This window comes from Montipora capricornis, chromosome 12, assembly GCF_036669925.1.
Source record: "Montipora capricornis isolate CH-2021 chromosome 12, ASM3666992v2, whole genome shotgun sequence".
NCBI classification, from domain to species: Eukaryota; Metazoa; Cnidaria; class Anthozoa; order Scleractinia; family Acroporidae; genus Montipora; species Montipora capricornis.
The window spans coordinates 27,511,423-27,528,264 of NC_090894.1; the positions used below are offsets into that span (position 1 = coordinate 27,511,423).

The window sequence follows — 16,842 nt, forward strand, 5'->3', positions numbered from 1 at the left end:
TCCGGCCTCTTGCACTAACTCCGACAGTAACATAAATTCTCTCTCACCCAGAACAATACGACACTGGAACTGACAGTGGTGCTACCTCAAAATTGAGAAGTCTTGAAGACCCAGCTAACTATTACCCTGTTCACACCAAAAAAACATGTTTAATTGAACAAAGTTTAACGAAACCATATTTAATTGAACATGGTTAACTGATCAACTCGTTCACACTGAACTACAAGAGCTGACAACAACGCAGCCTCATGTTCATGCTCAGCCTCGCGTTCGTGTAATTTTAATTGACGTAAAATTGAACAACAATGTAAACAAAATGGCGGATGCACTAAATATTGCGCTTTTGTTTTGGAAAACACGGAGAGAAGAAAGCCGAAAAATCGCGGAAAGTCGTGCAAAGCTTGCCAGGAGACGACTCTACCGATACCTCCGCCGCAGATGTCTTGTCTCATCTGTATTTTTTTTGTTGTTGGCGCGGCAACTATTTCAATGCGCCCCAAGTTTACGTCGAGTTTGGAGTAAAAGCAGGTCTCAGTCCTTTTGGGAGGAGACCTGCCAAGGCTGGAGCGATAATGATTGGGTAGAGAACTTCAGGATGTCGAAGGATTCGTTTGAATATCTGTGCGCTGAACTATCACCCCATATCGCGAAACAGAACACGAACTTTCGTAAAGCCATTGCAGTTCGCCATCGCGTTGCAATTACTTTGTATTGGCTTGCCGACTCCGCTCGCTACAGAACAATTGGAAACTTGTTTGGCGTTGAAAAATCCACCGTGTGTACCATCGTGAAACAGGTATGTGAGGTTCTTGCAGGTATTCTTCTTCCTCGGTATATTTTCTTTCCACAAAATCAGCAAGAAGTATAAGATCAGATCGATGGTTTTAGAGATTGTGCGGGGTTTCCCCAAGTAGTGGCCGCTCTTGACGGTTGCCATGTGCCTATCATTGCACCTCTCCAAAGTCCGGAAGATTACGTGAATCGAAAAGGATTCCACGCAGTAACACTTCAGGGATTGGTTGACAGCAACTATCTTTTTGTTGACATTTTTGTTGGATGGCCGGCGAAAGCTCACGACGCGCGCGTATTTAAAAATTCACCGCTGTTTTGCCACTGCTGTGCGAGGACTTTCCTACCGCTTCAATTATCTCGAGTCATATCAGGTGTGAGAGTTCCGCCCTTGATAGTTGGAGACTCTGCATATGCGCTCAGTGACTGGCTAATGAAGCCGTATACTGATAATGGAAACTTAACGCGAGAACAAGTGAATTTTAACAAGATCCTCAGCATGACAAGAGTTGTGGTTGAGAATGCCTATGGAAGACTAAAGGGTAGGTTCAGAAGCATTGCAAAGAGGCTGGACCTTAATGTTGAGACTGTTTGTCTTTGTTACAGCCCGCACTCGTTCTGGAAGAGTTACAAAGAAGCCTAAGAGACTGGACCTGTGAATAGTTATACTAACCCCACCTTAGTGTGTAAGACTTAGAGTGTCATGTGACTTTCGTTGTTGTTCCCGCTCTTGTTATCGAAGGTTTTTGTACGTCTAGCATTTCGCTCGTATACATCCCCTTTGTAAATCGATGTGTAGCCGAGCCCAGTGGATTAAAGTTGTGTTACGCTTCAGTGTCTCGTCGTAATTCCTAACATGGTCCTTCACAGCCGGAGAAAAGGAGATATTTCAGCAGTAAATTTGTAATTCTTCGCAAGGTCATCAGTTGCAACCACATGGCCACCGGTTCCTCGAGCCAAATGGAAGACTTATCTCAACTCACAGTCGACCAAATTCGTGAAATGCTTGGAAAAAAGGGATTGCCGACTACTGGAAAGAGAAAAGTCTTACTGGAAAGGTTAGTGAACGCTCAGCGTGATTCGAAGTCAAATGTTATTGCACCAGAATTAAAGGAAGGTTCGAATTTCGCCGAGGCTTCGAAGGAACCTCTTCAAGTGAAAAGTGAAGTTGAAATTCAGGAGGTTAGTTCGATTAGACGTAAAGCCAGAGCCTTGCAAATGGATATGGATGCGTTGAGTCAGGATATTTTGTATCTAAGTCAAAATGCAAGCAACAAAATCAAAGTACAATTGAGAATTGAAAGGCTAACTGTGTACCGTGAGAATTATCTTCAACTGAGAAATGAATTAATCGCGCTTGTTGCAGAGGATATGATGGAGGAGGAACTCCGAAGATGGGGAAAAATTCTGAGTGAAGTAGATAAAGCTGTGGATGCTGCTCATGAATTCCTAAATAAAGATTGCGATGTGGGAGATCACTCCTCGAAGGATATTGCATACAGTGACAGTCGTGTATCCTCAAATCTGAAATTACCGAGAATTGAGTTGCCAAAGTTTAATGGCGATGTGTTGAAATTTCAAAACTTCTGGGATCAGTTTGAAGCTGCAGTGCATAACAATGTTGATTTACCAAATGTTCAGAAGTTTACTTATCTACGCTCGGTGCTAACTGGAAATGCCTTGAAAGCAATAGACGGATTTGAAGTAACCGGAGCAAATTATGAAGCAGCTGTTGAATGCCTTAAACACAGGTATGGAAGAAAACGTATGATCATCTCATTTCTAGTGAAATCTATCATCAAGGTGGATGCTAAGTCAGTTGTTAATGCATCCTCCCTCAGAGATCTCTATGATACCTTTATGAACAGAACTAGAGCTTTAGAAGCTCTTGGAGAAGATCCAATGAGCCATGGATGTATTTTGTTACCCCTTTTTGAGACCAAGTTACCACCTCAGTTATTGGAAAAATGGGAGTTGACACTTGCAGACACTCAAGAAGATGAAATAGGCCTTGAATTGTTCTTTAAATTTCTTAACCGACAAGTTGTGTCCAAAGAAGCAGGAGAAAGAAGTTCAAATGGGAACATCACCCCAGGCAATCACAGTTTTGATAAAGGTAAAGAAAACCGAAGAAAGTCTTTATCTCCCAAAGTGGGTGGTGAGAATGAGATGTATACTGCTTCTGCACTACTTGGTGAAACACGCCCTCCAAAACAGCCAAATTGTAATTTCTGCAAGGCAGATCATGACTCACAAAATTGCCCAATGTTTAATGAAAAATCACTTGATGGTAGATGGAAACTAGTGCAAGAGGACAAAGTGTGTTTCAATTGTCTAAAACCTAGCAACCACAAGCACTTCTCCAGAATTTGTCGCCATCCTAAGTGTTCTGTAGCGAATTGTGGTCACCGACATCACTGGTTATTGCATGGGCAGCAGTCAGTTGTTACACCTCGGCACCTAAGCAACACTAGTTTACGTGGATTGTCTTCAACTAAGCCTGCATTACCTATGAGAGAAGCACTCCTACAGACAGCATTGGCCAGGTTAATTGTTAAGGGTCAAGAAATGACAGTCCGTGTTTTACTAGATTCAGGGAGTGAACGTTCGTATATACGAAAGAACATTGCAGAGGCCCTTGACCTGCAAGGTCCCTCAGAGCTATTAAGTGTCACAACGCTAGGTAGGGAAACCAGCGAAACGAAAAGATTCCAAAGAGTGAAATTTACCCTTTCACCAATTAAGGGAGATTCAAAGGTAGAGATAGAGGCCCTTTCTATTTCCAAAATTTGTAATCCTCTCGGGCCAGTACAGATGGACTTCCATAAGAACTCTCATCTTCAAGGCTTAACTCTTGCAGATAGTTATCCTCGTGGTTCAGTTCAAGTAGATGTTCTTATTGGTGCAGACCACTACTACTCATTTGTGACTGGGGTCTGTAAGAGAGGTAGTTCCAGTGAGTCACTTGTTGCTGTTGAATCTTGCCTCGGCTGGATTGTCACGGGACAAAGTAAACCGCCAATCAAGGCAAACTTCATCCATGCTGACAGTTGTCGAAAACGGTGGAGTTAACAAAACATTGAAACATTGAAAAGATTCTGGGAACTGGAATCAATTGGTATTGCAGAGAACGAGGACCCTGTTATGTCACAAGAGGAAGAATGTGCTGTTGCTGACTTCAATAGAGGATTGAACTTTGATGGACATAACTATGAGGTGCGACTACCATGGAAACGAGATCCTCCAAAGCTAGAAAGTAATTATGCACAAGCTTTGAGACGCCTGGAAAGTGTTGAAAGAAAGTTAAGGCAAGACCCTGTGAAAGCTAAGGCTTACAAAACAGCGATCAACGAATATGTAGAGAAAGGTTTTGCAGAGGAAGTACCTGATCAGAGTGATGACAATGGAACTGTGCGGTACTTACCGCATCATGCTGTATTTCGTGATGACAAAAGAACGACAAAATGCAGAATCGTATTTGATGCTTCCGCACGAGAAGGAGGTGATGCTTCCCTTAACGATTGTATTCTTCCTGGTCCTCCTTTACAGCCGAACCTTGCATCTGTACTGATTCGATTTAGAACACACAAAATTGGTCTCATAGCAGACATTGAAAAGATGTTTCTACAAGTCAAACTAGCACCAGAGGACAGAGATGTTCACCGCTACCTGTGGAGAGATTTACAGCCTCACGAAACACCAAAGGTGTACAGAATGCAGAGATTGACTTTCGGTGTGAACGCAAGTCCTTTCCTTGCAATTGCTACAGTCCATGCTCATGTAAACAAATACAAAGAAATGTCCCCGTATGCAGTAGAAGAAATTTTACAAAATATGTATGTCGATGACTGCCTGACAGGAGCCGATACAGTAGATTCAACTTTGAAGCTTCAACAAGAAATGTCAGAAATTATGATGACAGCAGCATTCAATTTGACCAAGTGGGCAAGTAACTCAGAGCTAGTAATGGATGCTATTGACCCAGCTAAAAGAGCCTCATCGCCATTCGTGGAGTTCAGTTCGAGCGACCCCCTAAAGGCACTTGGCGTGTCATGGGACTAGGAACTCTGACCACTTTAGATTCCTCGCACCGAGTGGAATCATCTCATCCCATGATCCAATGTCAAAGAGAAGTCTACTTAGGCTGGCATCGAAAATGTTTGACCCACTGGGACTGATATCACCCTTCACTGTTAGAGCCAAAATCCTTTTCCAAGAGTTGTGGTTGAAAGGATTACAGTGGGATGACCCGTTGAATAGCGACACTAAAGCAAAGTGGTTAAGTTGGAAGTCTGAGTCGTTGCAGCTAAAGGATGTGATTATCCCTCGATGCTTCGGAAATGGTATTACGCAAGACTCTGTGGTAGAGGTGCATGGTTTTGGAGATGCTTCCCCCAAGGCGTATGGAGCAGCAGTGTACATTCGAATAAGAGACAAGCAAGACAATGTATCCTCACAGCTGGTAATATCGAAGTCCAGAGTCGCGCCCATTAAGAAGGTGTCACTTCCAAGGCTGGAACTTTTAGCACCAGTTGTAAATGCCAGGTTGCTAAAATCTGTTGTAGGGGCTTTGCCAATGAAGGTGGCTAGGGTTGTGTGTTGGTCAGATAGTATGGTGGCACTGCATTGGATAAGAGGGCAGAGTTCTTCCTGGAAGCCATTTGTGGCCAATCGTGTGGCTGAGGTACAGTCAACGTGGGATCCTGAGTGTTGGAGGTATTGTGGAAGTAAGGAGAATCCTGCAGACTTGTTGACGCGTGGGTTAAGCAGTAGTGATACGATTTCAAGCACTTTGTGGTGGAATGGACCCCAATGGATGTCTTCGCCTTGTGAACCACTACCCGCTCAACCCGAAAACGAAGCTGCTCCGGCCGAAGCTTGCGAGGAAAAAAGAACTACCGATGTGTATACAGCAGTCCTTGCAGAACCACTGATTGATATGTCACGCTACGGGGCATGGTTAAAGTTGATTCGAGTAACTGCTTATGTATTGAGAGCGGTCAAATTGTTTAAGACGAAGTCTAGGTCTTGTGAAAAGGAACTGTCGGCGGACGAGGTGAGGCAAGCCGAGATTAAATGTTGTATGTGGGTGCAGGAAGTGGTCTACAAAGAAGAATTCGAGAAACTGAAAGCTGGAGAGGTACTTCCCAGTAACAGCCGCCTCCTGAAACTGGACCCTTATTATGACAGAGATGATCAGGTATTAAGAGTTGGTGGGAGACTACAGTTTGCTGATCTTCCCGAACAGAGCAAGCATCAAATAATCTTGCCTCACGGACATCCTGAAGTTGCCAAGATGGTGCAAGATGTACATAAGAACATGTTGCATGCTGGTCCAGAAACGGTATTATCAACTTTAAGGCAGAAAGTTTGGCTAACTCAAGGAAGACGTGAGGTTAAACGTGTTATCAGAAGATGTGTAGTTTGCCAAAGACAACGGGTTGGACCTTGTGCCCAGAAAATGGGTCAGCTGCCAGAGGAAAGAATTTCCTGTTCACGAGCTTTCGCGCATGTTGGGACTGATTTTACGGGACCACTGTATGTGAAAGAGGGCTTAAACATTAAGAAAGCATATGTGTGTATTTTCACATGCGCATCATCTCGTATGATTCACCTGGAACTTACACATAGTTTGACGACTGATGAGTTCCTACAAGCTTTTAGTCGCATGACGAGTCGCAGAGGTCTTTGCCATAAAGTGTGGTCAGACAATGCACAAACCTTCAAGGCAGCAAGCAGGGAAATTCAGAAATTATACGATGAACCCACTATTGAAAGTCAAAGAATGTGGAGTACGCTGGATCAAGATCAAATCAAGTCAGAGTTCTCATCACGAGGGATCAAGTGGAAATTCATCACAGAGCGTTCCCTATGGAGCGGTGGATGGTGGGAACGATTTTGCAGAATGATAAAAGAACCACTGCGCAAGGTCCTTGGAAGGGCACTTCTCACCTTTTCTGAGCTAAACACGTTGCTGGTCAGAATCGAAGGTATCATTAACTCGCGGCCGTTGACCGCAGTAAGTGATGATTGCAGAGACCCGTTACCTATTACACCTGCTCATCTTGCAATTGGTAGGCCAATTAACCAGTTACCGGAAAGGAAAGAAAGTAGCTTAGAGGAGACCAGTAAGAGGACTGTCGAAAGGTATCTCTACCTGCAGAGACTACTCAATCACTACTGGAAGCGTTGGAAACAAGAGTACCTACATCTCCTATCGGTAAGAAACAAGTGGCGTAAAGAGATCCCTTCTATTCGAGTAGGCGACATTGTACTTATTTCTGACGACAATGTGCCGCGCACCAAATGGCCGTTGGCTAAAGTTGAAAGGGTTTATCCAGGTAACGACGGGCTTGTACGGACCGCTACAGTTAGAGAGCATAACAGTTTCTACAACAGACCCGTTCAACGTTTACACAAGTTAGAGATTGAGTCAGCAGCTTCACAAGTAAGCCCGGAAGCAGAGGATCCAGTCCATGGTGGGGAGAAGCCACAAATGAACACTGTTGATGCTGCAAGTATACCTGTTTCCAAGCCTAATTTGAGCGTTGTCCTCCCCGAAGGAGGACAAGGTGGGGAGAATGTTACAGCCCGTACTCGTTCTGGAAGAGTTACAAAGAAGCCTAAGAGACTGGACCTGTGAATAGTTATACTAACCCCACCTTAGTGTGTAAGACTTAGAGTGTCATGTGACTTTCGTTGTTGTTCCCGCTCTTGTTATCGAAGGTTTTTGTACGTCTAGCATTTCGCTCGTATACATCCCCTTTGTAAATCGATGTGTAGCCGAGCCCAGTGGATTAAAGTTGTGTTACGCTTCAGTGTCTCGTCGTAATTCCTAACATGGTCCTTCACAGCCGGAGAAAAGGAGATATTTCAGCAGTAAATTTGTAATTCTTCGCAAGGTCATCAGTTGCAACCACATGGCCACCGGTTCCTCGAGCCAAATGGAAGACTTATCTCAACTCACAGTCGACCAAATTCGTGAAATGCTTGGAAAAAAGGGATTGCCGACTACTGGAAAGAGAAAAGTCTTACTGGAAAGGTTAGTGAACGCTCAGCGTGATTCGAAGTCAAATGTTATTGCACCAGAATTAAAGGAAGGTTCGAATTTCGCCGAGGCTTCGAAGGAACCTCTTCAAGTGAAAAGTGAAGTTGAAATTCAGGAGGTTAGTTCGATTAGACGTAAAGCCAGAGCCTTGCAAATGGATATGGATGCGTTGATTCAGGATATTTTGTATCTAAGTCAAAATGCAAGCAACAAAATCAAAGTACAATTGAGAATTGAAAGGCTAACTGTGTACCGTGAGAATTATCTTCAACTGAGAAATGAATTAATCGCGCTTGTTGCAGAGGATATGATGGAGGAGGAACTCCGAAGATGGGGAAAAATTCTGAGTGAAGTAGATAAAGCTGTGGATGCTGCTCATGAATTCCTAAATAAAGATTGCGATGTGGGAGATCACTCCTCGAAGGATATTGCATACAGTGACAGTCGTGTATCCTCAAATCTGAAATTACCGAGAATTGAGTTGCCAAAGTTTAATGGCGATGTGTTGAAATTTCAAAACTTCTGGGATCAGTTTGAAGCTGCAGTGCATAACAATGTTGATTTACCAAATGTTCAGAAGTTTACTTATCTACGCTCGGTGCTAACTGGAAATGCCTTGAAAGCAATAGACGGATTTGAAGTAACCGGAGCAAATTATGAAGCAGCTGTTGAATGCCTTAAACACAGGTATGGAAGAAAACGTATGATCATCTCATTTCTAGTGAAATCTATCATCAAGGTGGATGCTAAGTCAGTTGTTAATGCATCCTCCCTCAGAGATCTCTATGATACCTTTATGAACAGAACTAGAGCTTTAGAAGCTCTTGGAGAAGATCCAATGAGCCATGGATGTATTTTGTTACCCCTTTTTGAGACCAAGTTACCACCTCAGTTATTGGAAAAATGGGAGTTGACACTTGCAGACACTCAAGAAGATGAAATAGGCCTTGAATTGTTCTTTAAATTTCTTAACCGACAAGTTGTGTCCAAAGAAGCAGGAGAAAGAAGTTCAAATGGGAACATCACCCCAGGCAATCACAGTTTTGATAAAGGTAAAGAAAACCGAAGAAAGTCTTTATCTCCCAAAGTGGGTGGTGAGAATGAGATGTATACTGCTTCTGCACTACTTGGTGAAACACGCCCTCCAAAACAGCCAAATTGTAATTTCTGCAAGGCAGATCATGACTCACAAAATTGCCCAATGTTTAATGAAAAATCACTTGATGGTAGATGGAAACTAGTGCAAGAGGACAAAGTGTGTTTCAATTGTCTAAAACCTAGCAACCACAAGCACTTCTCCAGAATTTGTCGCCATCCTAAGTGTTCTGTAGCGAATTGTGGTCACCGACATCACTGGTTATTGCATGGGCAGCAGTCAGTTGTTACACCTCGGCACCTAAGCAACACTAGTTTAAGTGAATTGGCTTCAACTAAGCCTGCATTACCTATGAGAGAAACACTCCTACAGACAGCATTGGCCAGGTTAATTGTTAAGGGTCAAGAAATGACAGTCCGTGTTTTACTAGATTCAGGGAGTCAACGTTCGTATATACGAAAGAACATTGCAGAGGCCCTTGACCTGCAAGGTCCCTCAGAGCTATTAAGTGTCACAACGCTAGGTAGGGAAACCAGCGAAACGAAAAGATTCCAAAGAGTGAAATTTACCCTTTCACCAATTAAGGGAGATTCAAAGGTAGAGATAGAGTACCTTTCTATTTACAAAATTTTTAATCGTATCGGGCCAGTACAGATGGACTTCCATAAGAACTCTCATCTTCAAGGCTTAACTCTTGCAGATAGTTATCCTCGTGGTTCAGTTCAAGTAGATGTTCTTATTGGTGCAGACCACTACTACTCATTTGTGACTGGGGTCTGTAAGAGAGGTAGTTCCAGTGAGTCACTTGTTGCTGTTGAATCTTGCCTCGGCTGGATTGTCACGGGACAAAGTAAACCGCCAATCAAGGCAAACTTCATCCATGCTGACAGTTGTCGAAAACGGTGGAGTTAACAAAACATTGAAACATTGAAAAGATTCTGGGAACTGGAATCAATTGGTATTGCAGAGAACGAGGACCCTGTTATGTCACAAGAGGAAGAATGTGCTGTTGCTGACTTCAATAGAGGATTGAACTTTGATGGACATAACTATGAGGTGCGACTACCATGGAAACGAGATCCTCCAAAGCTAGAAAGTAATTATGCACAAGCTTTGAGACGCCTGGAAAGTGTTGAAAGAAAGTTAAGGCAAGACCCTGTGAAAGCTAAGGCTTACAAAACAGCGATCAACGAATATGTAGAGAAAGGTTTTGCAGAGGAAGTACCTGATCAGAGTGATGACAATGGAACTGTGCGGTACTTACCGCATCATGCTGTATTTCGTGATGACAAAAGAACGACAAAATGCAGAATCGTATTTGATGCTTCCGCACGAGAAGGAGGTGATGCTTCCCTTAACGATTGTATTCTTCCTGGTCCTCCTTTACAGCCGAACCTTGCATCTGTATTGATTCGATTTAGAACACACAAAATTGGTCTCATAGCAGACATTGAAAAGATGTTTCTACAAGTCAAACTAGCACCAGAGGACAGAGGTGTTCACCGCTACCTGTGGAGAGATTTACAGCCTCACGAAACACCAAAGGTGTACAGAATGCAGAGATTGACTTTCGGTGTGAACGCAAGTCCTTTCCTTGCAATTGCTACAGTCCATGCTCATGTAAACAAATACAAAGAAATGTCCCCGTATGCAGTAGAAGAAATTTTACAAAATATGTATGTCGATGACTGCCTGACAGGAGCCGATACAGTAGATTCAACTTTGAAGCTTCAACAAGAAATGTCAGAAATTATGATGACAGCAGCATTCAATTTGACCAAGTGGGCAAGTAACTCAGAGCTAGTAATGGATGCTATTGACCCAGCTAAAAGAGCCTCATCGCCATTCGTGGAGTTCAGTTCGAGCGACCCCTAAAGGCACTTGGCGTGTCATGGGACTAGGAACTCTGACCACTTTAGATTCCTCGCACCGAGTGGAATCATCTCATCCATGATCCAATGTCAAAGAGAAGTCTACTTAGGCTGGCATCGAAAATGTTTGACCCACTGGGACTGATATCACCCTTCACTGTTAGAGCCAAAATCCTTTTCCAAGAGTTTGGTTGAAAGGATTACAGTGGGATGACCCGTTGAATAGCGACACTAAAGCAAAGTGGTTAAGTTGGAAGTCTGAGTCGTTGCAGCTAAAGGATGTGATTATCCCTCGATGCTTCGGAAATGGTATTACGCAAGACTCTGTGGTAGAGGTGCATGGTTTTGGAGATGCTTCCCCCAAGGCGTATGGAGCAGCAGTGTACATTCGAATAAGAGACAAGCAAGACAGTGTATCCTCACAGCTGGTAATATCGAAGTCCAGAGTCGCGCCCATCAAGAAGGTGTCACTTCCAAGGCTGGAACTTTTAGCAGCAGTTGTAAATGCCAGGTTGCTAAAATATGTTGTAGGGGCTTTGCCAATGAAGGTGGCTAGGGTTGTGTGTTGGTCAGATAGTATGGTGGCACTGCATTGGATAAAAGGGCAGAGTTCTTCCTGGAAGCCATTTGTGGCCAATCGTGTGGCTGAGGTACAGTCAACGTGGGATCCTGAGTGTTGGAGGTATTGTGGAAGTAAGGAGAATCCTGCAGACTTGTTGACGCGTGGGTTAAGCAGTAGTGATACGATTTCAAGCACTTTGTGGTGGAATGGACCCCAATGGATGTCTTCGCCTTGTGAACCACTACCCGCTCAACCCGAAAACGAAGCTGCTCCGGCCGAAGCTTGCGAGGAAAAAAGAACTACCGATGTGTATACAGCAGTCCTTGCAGAACCACTGATTGATATGTCACGCTACGGGGCATGGTTAAAGTTGATTCGAGTAACTGCTTATGTATTGAGAGCGGTCAAATTGTTTAAGACGAAGTCTAGGTCTTGTGAAAAGGAACTGTCGGCGGACGAGGTGAGGCAAGCCGAGATTAAATGTTGTATGTGGGTGCAGGAAGTGGTCTACAAAGAAGAATTCGAGAAACTGAAAGCTGGAGAGGTACTTCCCAGTAACAGCCGCCTCCTGAAACTGGACCCTTATTATGACAGAGATGATCAGGTATTAAGAGTTGGTGGGAGACTACAGTTTGCTGATCTTCCCGAACAGAGCAAGCATCAAATAATCTTGCCTCACGGACATCCTGAAGTTGCCAAGATGGTGCAAGATGTACATAAGAACATGTTGCATGCTGGTCCAGAAACGGTATTATCAACTTTAAGGCAGAAAGTTTGGCTAACTCAAGGAAGACGTGAGGTTAAACGTGTTATCAGAAGATGTGTAGCTTGCCAAAGACAACGGGTTGGACCTTGTGCCCAGAAAATGGGTCAGCTGCCAGAGGAAGAATTTCCTGTTCACGAGCTTTCGCGCATGTTGGGACTGATTTTACGGGACCACTGTATGTGAAAGAGGGCTTAAACATTAAGAAAGCATATGTGTGTATTTTCACATGCGCATCATCTCGTATGATTCACCTGGAACTTACACATAGTTTGACGACTGATGAGTTCCTACAAGCTTTTCAGTCGCATGACGAGTCGCAGAGGTCTTTGCCATAAAGTGTGGTCAGACAATGCACAAACCTTCAAGGCAAGCAAGCAGGGAAATTCAGAAATTATACGATGAACCCACTATTGAAAGTCAAAGAATGTGGAGTACGCTGGATCAAGATCAAATCAAGTCAGAGTTCTCATCACGAGGGATCAAGTGGAAATTCATCACAGAGCGTTCCCCATGGAGCGGTGGATGGTGGGAACGATTTTGCAGAATGATAAAAGAACCACTGCGCAAGGTCCTTGGAAGGGCACTTCTCACCTTTTCTGAGCTAAACACGTTGCTGGTCAGAATCGAAGGTATCATTAACTCGCGGCCGTTGACCGCAGTAAGTGATGATTGCAGAGACCCGTTACCTATTACACCTGCTCATCTTGCAATTGGTAGGCCAATTAACCAGTTACCGGAAAGGAAAGAAAGTAGCTTAGAGGAGACCAGTAAGAGGACTGTCGAAAGGTATCTCTACCTGCAGAGACTACTCAATCACTACTGGAAGCGTTGGAAACAAGAGTACCTACATCTCCTATCGGTAAGAAACAAGTGGCGTAAAGAGATCCCTTCTATTCGAGTAGGCGACATTGTACTTATTTCTGACGTTAATGTGCCGCGCACCAAATGGCCGTTGGCTAAAGTTGAAAGGGTTTATCCAGGTAACGACGGGCTTGTACGGACCGCTACGGTTAGAGAGCATAACAGTTTCTACAACAGACCCGTTCAACGTTTACACAAGTTAGAGATTGAGTCAGCAGCTTCACAAGTAAGCCCGGAAGCAGAGGATCCAGTCCATGGTGGGGAAAAGCCACAAATGAACACTGTTCATGCTGCAAGTATACCTGTTTCCAAGCCTAATTTGAGCGTTGTCCTCCCCGAAGGAGGACAAGGTGGGGAGAATGTTACAGCCCGTACTCGTTCTGGAAGAGTTACAAAGAAGCCTAAGAGACTGGACCTGTGAATAGTTATACTAACCCCACCCTAGTGTGTAAGACTTAGAGTGTCATGTGACTTTCGTTGTTGTTCCCGCTCTTGTTATCGAAGGTTTTTGTACGTCTAGCATTTCGCTCGTATACATCCCCTTTGTAAATCGATGTGTAGCCGAGCCCAGTGGATTAAAGTTGTGTTACGCTTCAGTGTCTCGTCGTAATTCCTAACATGGTCCTTCACAGCCGGAGAAAAGGAGATATTTCAGCAGTAAATTTGTAATTCTTCGCAAAGGTCATCAGTTGCAACCACATGGCCACCGGTTCCTCGAGCCAAATGGAAGACTTATCTCAACTCACAGTCGACCAAATTCGTGAAATGCTTGGGAAAAAAGGGATTGCCGACTACTGGAAAGAGAAAAGTCTTACTGGAACGGTTAGTGAACGCTCAGCGTGATTCGAAGTCAAATGTTATTGCACCAGAATAAAGGAGGTTCGAATTTCGCCGAGGCTTCGAAGGAACCTCTTCAGTGAAAAGTGAAGTTGAAATTCAGGAGGTTAGTTCGATTAGACGTAAAGCCAGAGCCTTGCAAATGGATATGGATGCGTTGAGTCAGGATATTTTGTATCTAAGTCAAAATGCAAGCAACAAAATCAAAGTACAATTGAGAATTGAAAGGCTAACTGTGTACCGTGAGAATTATCTTCAAACTGAGAAATGAATTAATCGCGCTTGTTGCAGAGGATATGATGGAGGAGGAACTCCGAAGATGGGGAAAAATTCTGAGTGAAGTAGATAAAGCTGTGGATGCTGCTCATGAATTCCTAAATAAAGATTGCGATGTGGGAGATCACTCCTCGAAGGATATTGCATACAGTGACAGTCGTGTATCCTCAAATCTGAAATTACCGAGAATTGAGTTGCCAAAGTTTAATGGCGATGTGTTGAAATTTCAAAACTTCTGGGATCAGTTTGAAGCTGCAGTGCATAACAATGTTGATTTACCAAATGTTCAGAAGTTTACTTATCTACGCTCGGTGCTAACTGGAAATGCCTTGAAAGCAATAGACGGATTTGAAGTAACCGGAGCAAATTATGAAGCAGCTGTTGAATGCCTTAAACACAGGTATGGAAGAAAACGTATGATCATCTCATTTCTAGTGAAATCTATCATCAAGGTGGATGCTAAGTCAGTTGTTAATGCATCCTCCCTCAGAGATCTCTATGATACCTTTATGAACAGAACTAGAGCTTTAGAAGCTCTTGGAGAAGATCCAATGAGCCATGGATGTATTTTGTTACCCTTTTTGAGACCAAGTTACCACCTCAGTTATTGGAAAAATGGGAGTTGACACTTGCAGACACTCAAGAAGATGAAATAGGCCTTGAATTGTTCTTTAAATTTCTTAACCGACAAGTTGTGTCCAAAGAAGCAGGAGAAAGAAGTTCAAATGGGAACATCACCCCAGGCAATCACAGTTTTGATAAAGGTAAAGAAAACCGAAGAAAGTCTTTATCTCCCAAAGTGGGTGGTGAGAATGAGATGTATACTGCTTCTGCACTACTTGGTGAAACACGCCCTCCAAAACAGCCAAATTGTAATTTCTGCAAGGCAGATCATGACTCACAAAATTGCCCAATGTTTAATGAAAAATCACTTGATGGTAGATGGAAACAAGTGCAAGAGGACAAAGTGTGTTTCAATTGTCTAAAACCTAGCAACCACAAGCACTTCTCCAGAATTTGTCGCCATCCTAAGTGTTCTGTAGCGAATTGTGGTCACCGACATCACTGGTTATTGCATGGGCAGCAGTCAGTTGTTACACCTCGGCACCTAAGCAACACTAGTTTAAGTGAATTGGCTTCAACTAAGCCTGCATTACCTATGAGAGAAACACTCCTACAGACAGCATTGGCCAGGTTAATTGTTAAGGGTCAAGAAATGACAGTCCGTGTTTTACTAGATTCAGGGAGTCAACGTTCGTATATACGAAAGAACATTGCAGAGGCCCTTGACCTGCAAGGTCCCTCAGAGCTATTAAGTGTCACAACGCTAGGTAGGGAAACCAGCGAAACGAAAAGATTCCAAAGAGTGAAATTTACCCTTTCACCAATTAAGGGAGATTCAAAGGTAGAGATAGAGGCCCTTTCTATTTCCAAAATTTGTAATCCTCTCGGGCCAGTACAGATGGACTTCCATAAGAACTCTCATCTTCAAGGCTTAACTCTTGCAGATAGTTATCCTCGTGGTTCAGTTCAAGTAGATGTTCTTATTGGTGCAGACCACTACTACTCATTTGTGACTGGGGTCTGTAAGAGAGGTAGTTCCAGTGAGTCACTTGTTGCTGTTGAATCTTGCCTCGGCTGGATTGTCACGGGACAAAGTAAACCGCCAATCAAGGCAAACTTCATCCATGCTGACAGTTGTCGAAAACGGTGGAGTTAACAAAACATTGAAACATTGAAAAGATTCTGGGAACTGGAATCAATTGGTATTGCAGAGAACGAGGACCCTGTTATGTCACAAGAGGAAGAATGTGCTGTTGCTGACTTCAATAGAGGATTGAACTTTGATGGACATAACTATGAGGTGCGACTACCATGGAAACGAGATCCTCCAAAGCTAGAAAGTAATTATGCACAAGCTTTGAGACGCCTGGAAAGTGTTGAAAGAAAGTTAAGGCAAGACCCTGTGAAAGCTAAGGCTTACAAAACAGCGATCAACGAATATGTAGAGAAAGGTTTTGCAGAGGAAGTACCTGATCAGAGTGATGACAATGGAACTGTGCGGTACTTACCGCATCATGCTGTATTTCGTGATGACAAAAGAACGACAAAATGCAGAATCGTATTTGATGCTTCCGCACGAGAAGGAGGTGATGCTTCCCTTAACGATTGTATTCTTCCTGGTCCTCCTTTACAGCCGAACCTTGCATCTGTACTGATTCGATTTAGAACACACAAAATTGGTCTCATAGCAGACATTGAAAAGATGTTTCTGCAAGTCAAACTAGCACCAGAGGACAGAGATGTTCACCGCTACCTGTGGAGAGATTTACAGCCTCACGAAACACCAAAGGTGTACAGAATGCAGAGATTGACTTTCGGTGTGAACGCAAGTCCTTTCCTTGCAATTGCTACAGTCCATGCTCATGTAAACAAATACAAAGAAATGTCCCCGTATGCAGTAGAAGAAATTTTACAAAATATGTATGTCGATGACTGCCTGACAGGAGCCGATACAGTAGATTCAACTTTGAAGCTTCAACAAGAAATGTCAGAAATTATGATGACAGCAGCATTCAATTTGACCAAGTGGGCAAGTAACTCAGAGCTAGTAATGGATGCTATTGACCCAGCTAAAAGAGCCTCATCGCCATTCGTGGAGTTCAGTTCGAGCGACCCCTAAAGGCACTTGGCGTGTCATGGGACTAGGAACTCTGACCACTTTAGATTCCTCGC

General features: G+C 43.5%; 9 protein-coding genes across 9 annotated transcripts; all 9 read left to right on the forward strand.

The window, feature by feature from the left end:
• Nucleotides 1-1,725: 1,725 nt before the first annotated feature.
• On the forward strand, nucleotides 1,726-3,861 carry LOC138025576 (uncharacterized). Its single transcript, XM_068872765.1, has one exon. It carries the CDS (start codon nucleotides 1,726-1,728, stop codon nucleotides 3,859-3,861), a length of 2,136 nt encoding a protein of 711 aa, XP_068728866.1.
• Nucleotides 3,862-3,933: 72 nt separating this feature from the next.
• Nucleotides 3,934-4,851, forward strand: LOC138025577 (uncharacterized). Its single transcript, XM_068872766.1, has one exon. It carries the CDS (start codon nucleotides 3,934-3,936, stop codon nucleotides 4,849-4,851), a length of 918 nt encoding a protein of 305 aa, XP_068728867.1.
• A 94-nt stretch (nucleotides 4,852-4,945) lies between these two features.
• Nucleotides 4,946-7,432, forward strand: LOC138025579 (uncharacterized). The gene has a single exon (XM_068872767.1). It carries the CDS (start codon nucleotides 4,946-4,948, stop codon nucleotides 7,430-7,432), a length of 2,487 nt encoding a protein of 828 aa, XP_068728868.1.
• Nucleotides 7,433-7,709: 277 nt separating this feature from the next.
• Nucleotides 7,710-9,845, forward strand: LOC138025580 (uncharacterized). The gene has a single exon (XM_068872768.1). The coding sequence runs from the start codon at nucleotides 7,710-7,712 to the stop codon at nucleotides 9,843-9,845; it is 2,136 nt and encodes a 711-aa protein (XP_068728869.1).
• A 72-nt stretch (nucleotides 9,846-9,917) lies between these two features.
• LOC138025581 (uncharacterized) lies at nucleotides 9,918-12,315 on the forward strand. The gene is made up of 2 exons (XM_068872769.1): nucleotides 9,918-10,736; nucleotides 10,969-12,315. Exons 1-2 carry the CDS (start codon nucleotides 9,918-9,920, stop codon nucleotides 12,313-12,315), a joined length of 2,166 nt encoding a protein of 721 aa, XP_068728870.1.
• A 166-nt stretch (nucleotides 12,316-12,481) lies between these two features.
• Nucleotides 12,482-13,414, forward strand: LOC138025582 (uncharacterized). Its single transcript, XM_068872771.1, has one exon. It carries the CDS (start codon nucleotides 12,482-12,484, stop codon nucleotides 13,412-13,414), a length of 933 nt encoding a protein of 310 aa, XP_068728872.1.
• A 715-nt stretch (nucleotides 13,415-14,129) lies between these two features.
• Nucleotides 14,130-14,732, forward strand: LOC138025583 (uncharacterized). Its single transcript, XM_068872772.1, has one exon. The coding sequence runs from the start codon at nucleotides 14,130-14,132 to the stop codon at nucleotides 14,730-14,732; it is 603 nt and encodes a 200-aa protein (XP_068728873.1).
• Nucleotides 14,733-14,923: 191 nt separating this feature from the next.
• Nucleotides 14,924-15,826, forward strand: LOC138025584 (uncharacterized). Its single transcript, XM_068872773.1, has one exon. The coding sequence runs from the start codon at nucleotides 14,924-14,926 to the stop codon at nucleotides 15,824-15,826; it is 903 nt and encodes a 300-aa protein (XP_068728874.1).
• Nucleotides 15,827-15,898: 72 nt separating this feature from the next.
• LOC138025585 (uncharacterized) lies at nucleotides 15,899-16,789 on the forward strand. Its single transcript, XM_068872774.1, has one exon. It carries the CDS (start codon nucleotides 15,899-15,901, stop codon nucleotides 16,787-16,789), a length of 891 nt encoding a protein of 296 aa, XP_068728875.1.
• Nucleotides 16,790-16,842: the final 53 nt, after the last annotated feature.

Coding starts and splice junctions, on each gene's coding strand:
- LOC138025576 (XM_068872765.1), top strand. CDS start 1,726: ATGGCCACCGGTTCCTCGAGCCAAATGGAAGACTTATCTCAACTCACA.
- LOC138025577 (XM_068872766.1), top strand. CDS start 3,934: ATGTCACAAGAGGAAGAATGTGCTGTTGCTGACTTCAATAGAGGATTG.
- LOC138025579 (XM_068872767.1), top strand. CDS start 4,946: ATGTTTGACCCACTGGGACTGATATCACCCTTCACTGTTAGAGCCAAA.
- LOC138025580 (XM_068872768.1), top strand. CDS start 7,710: ATGGCCACCGGTTCCTCGAGCCAAATGGAAGACTTATCTCAACTCACA.
- LOC138025581 (XM_068872769.1), top strand. CDS start 9,918: ATGTCACAAGAGGAAGAATGTGCTGTTGCTGACTTCAATAGAGGATTG. Junction 10,737..10,968: donor GGGCAAGTAACTCAGAGCTA/GTAATGGATGCT, acceptor CTTCACTGTTAG/AGCCAAAATCCTTTTCCAAG.
- LOC138025582 (XM_068872771.1), top strand. CDS start 12,482: ATGCACAAACCTTCAAGGCAAGCAAGCAGGGAAATTCAGAAATTATAC.
- LOC138025583 (XM_068872772.1), top strand. CDS start 14,130: ATGGAGGAGGAACTCCGAAGATGGGGAAAAATTCTGAGTGAAGTAGAT.
- LOC138025584 (XM_068872773.1), top strand. CDS start 14,924: ATGTATACTGCTTCTGCACTACTTGGTGAAACACGCCCTCCAAAACAG.
- LOC138025585 (XM_068872774.1), top strand. CDS start 15,899: ATGTCACAAGAGGAAGAATGTGCTGTTGCTGACTTCAATAGAGGATTG.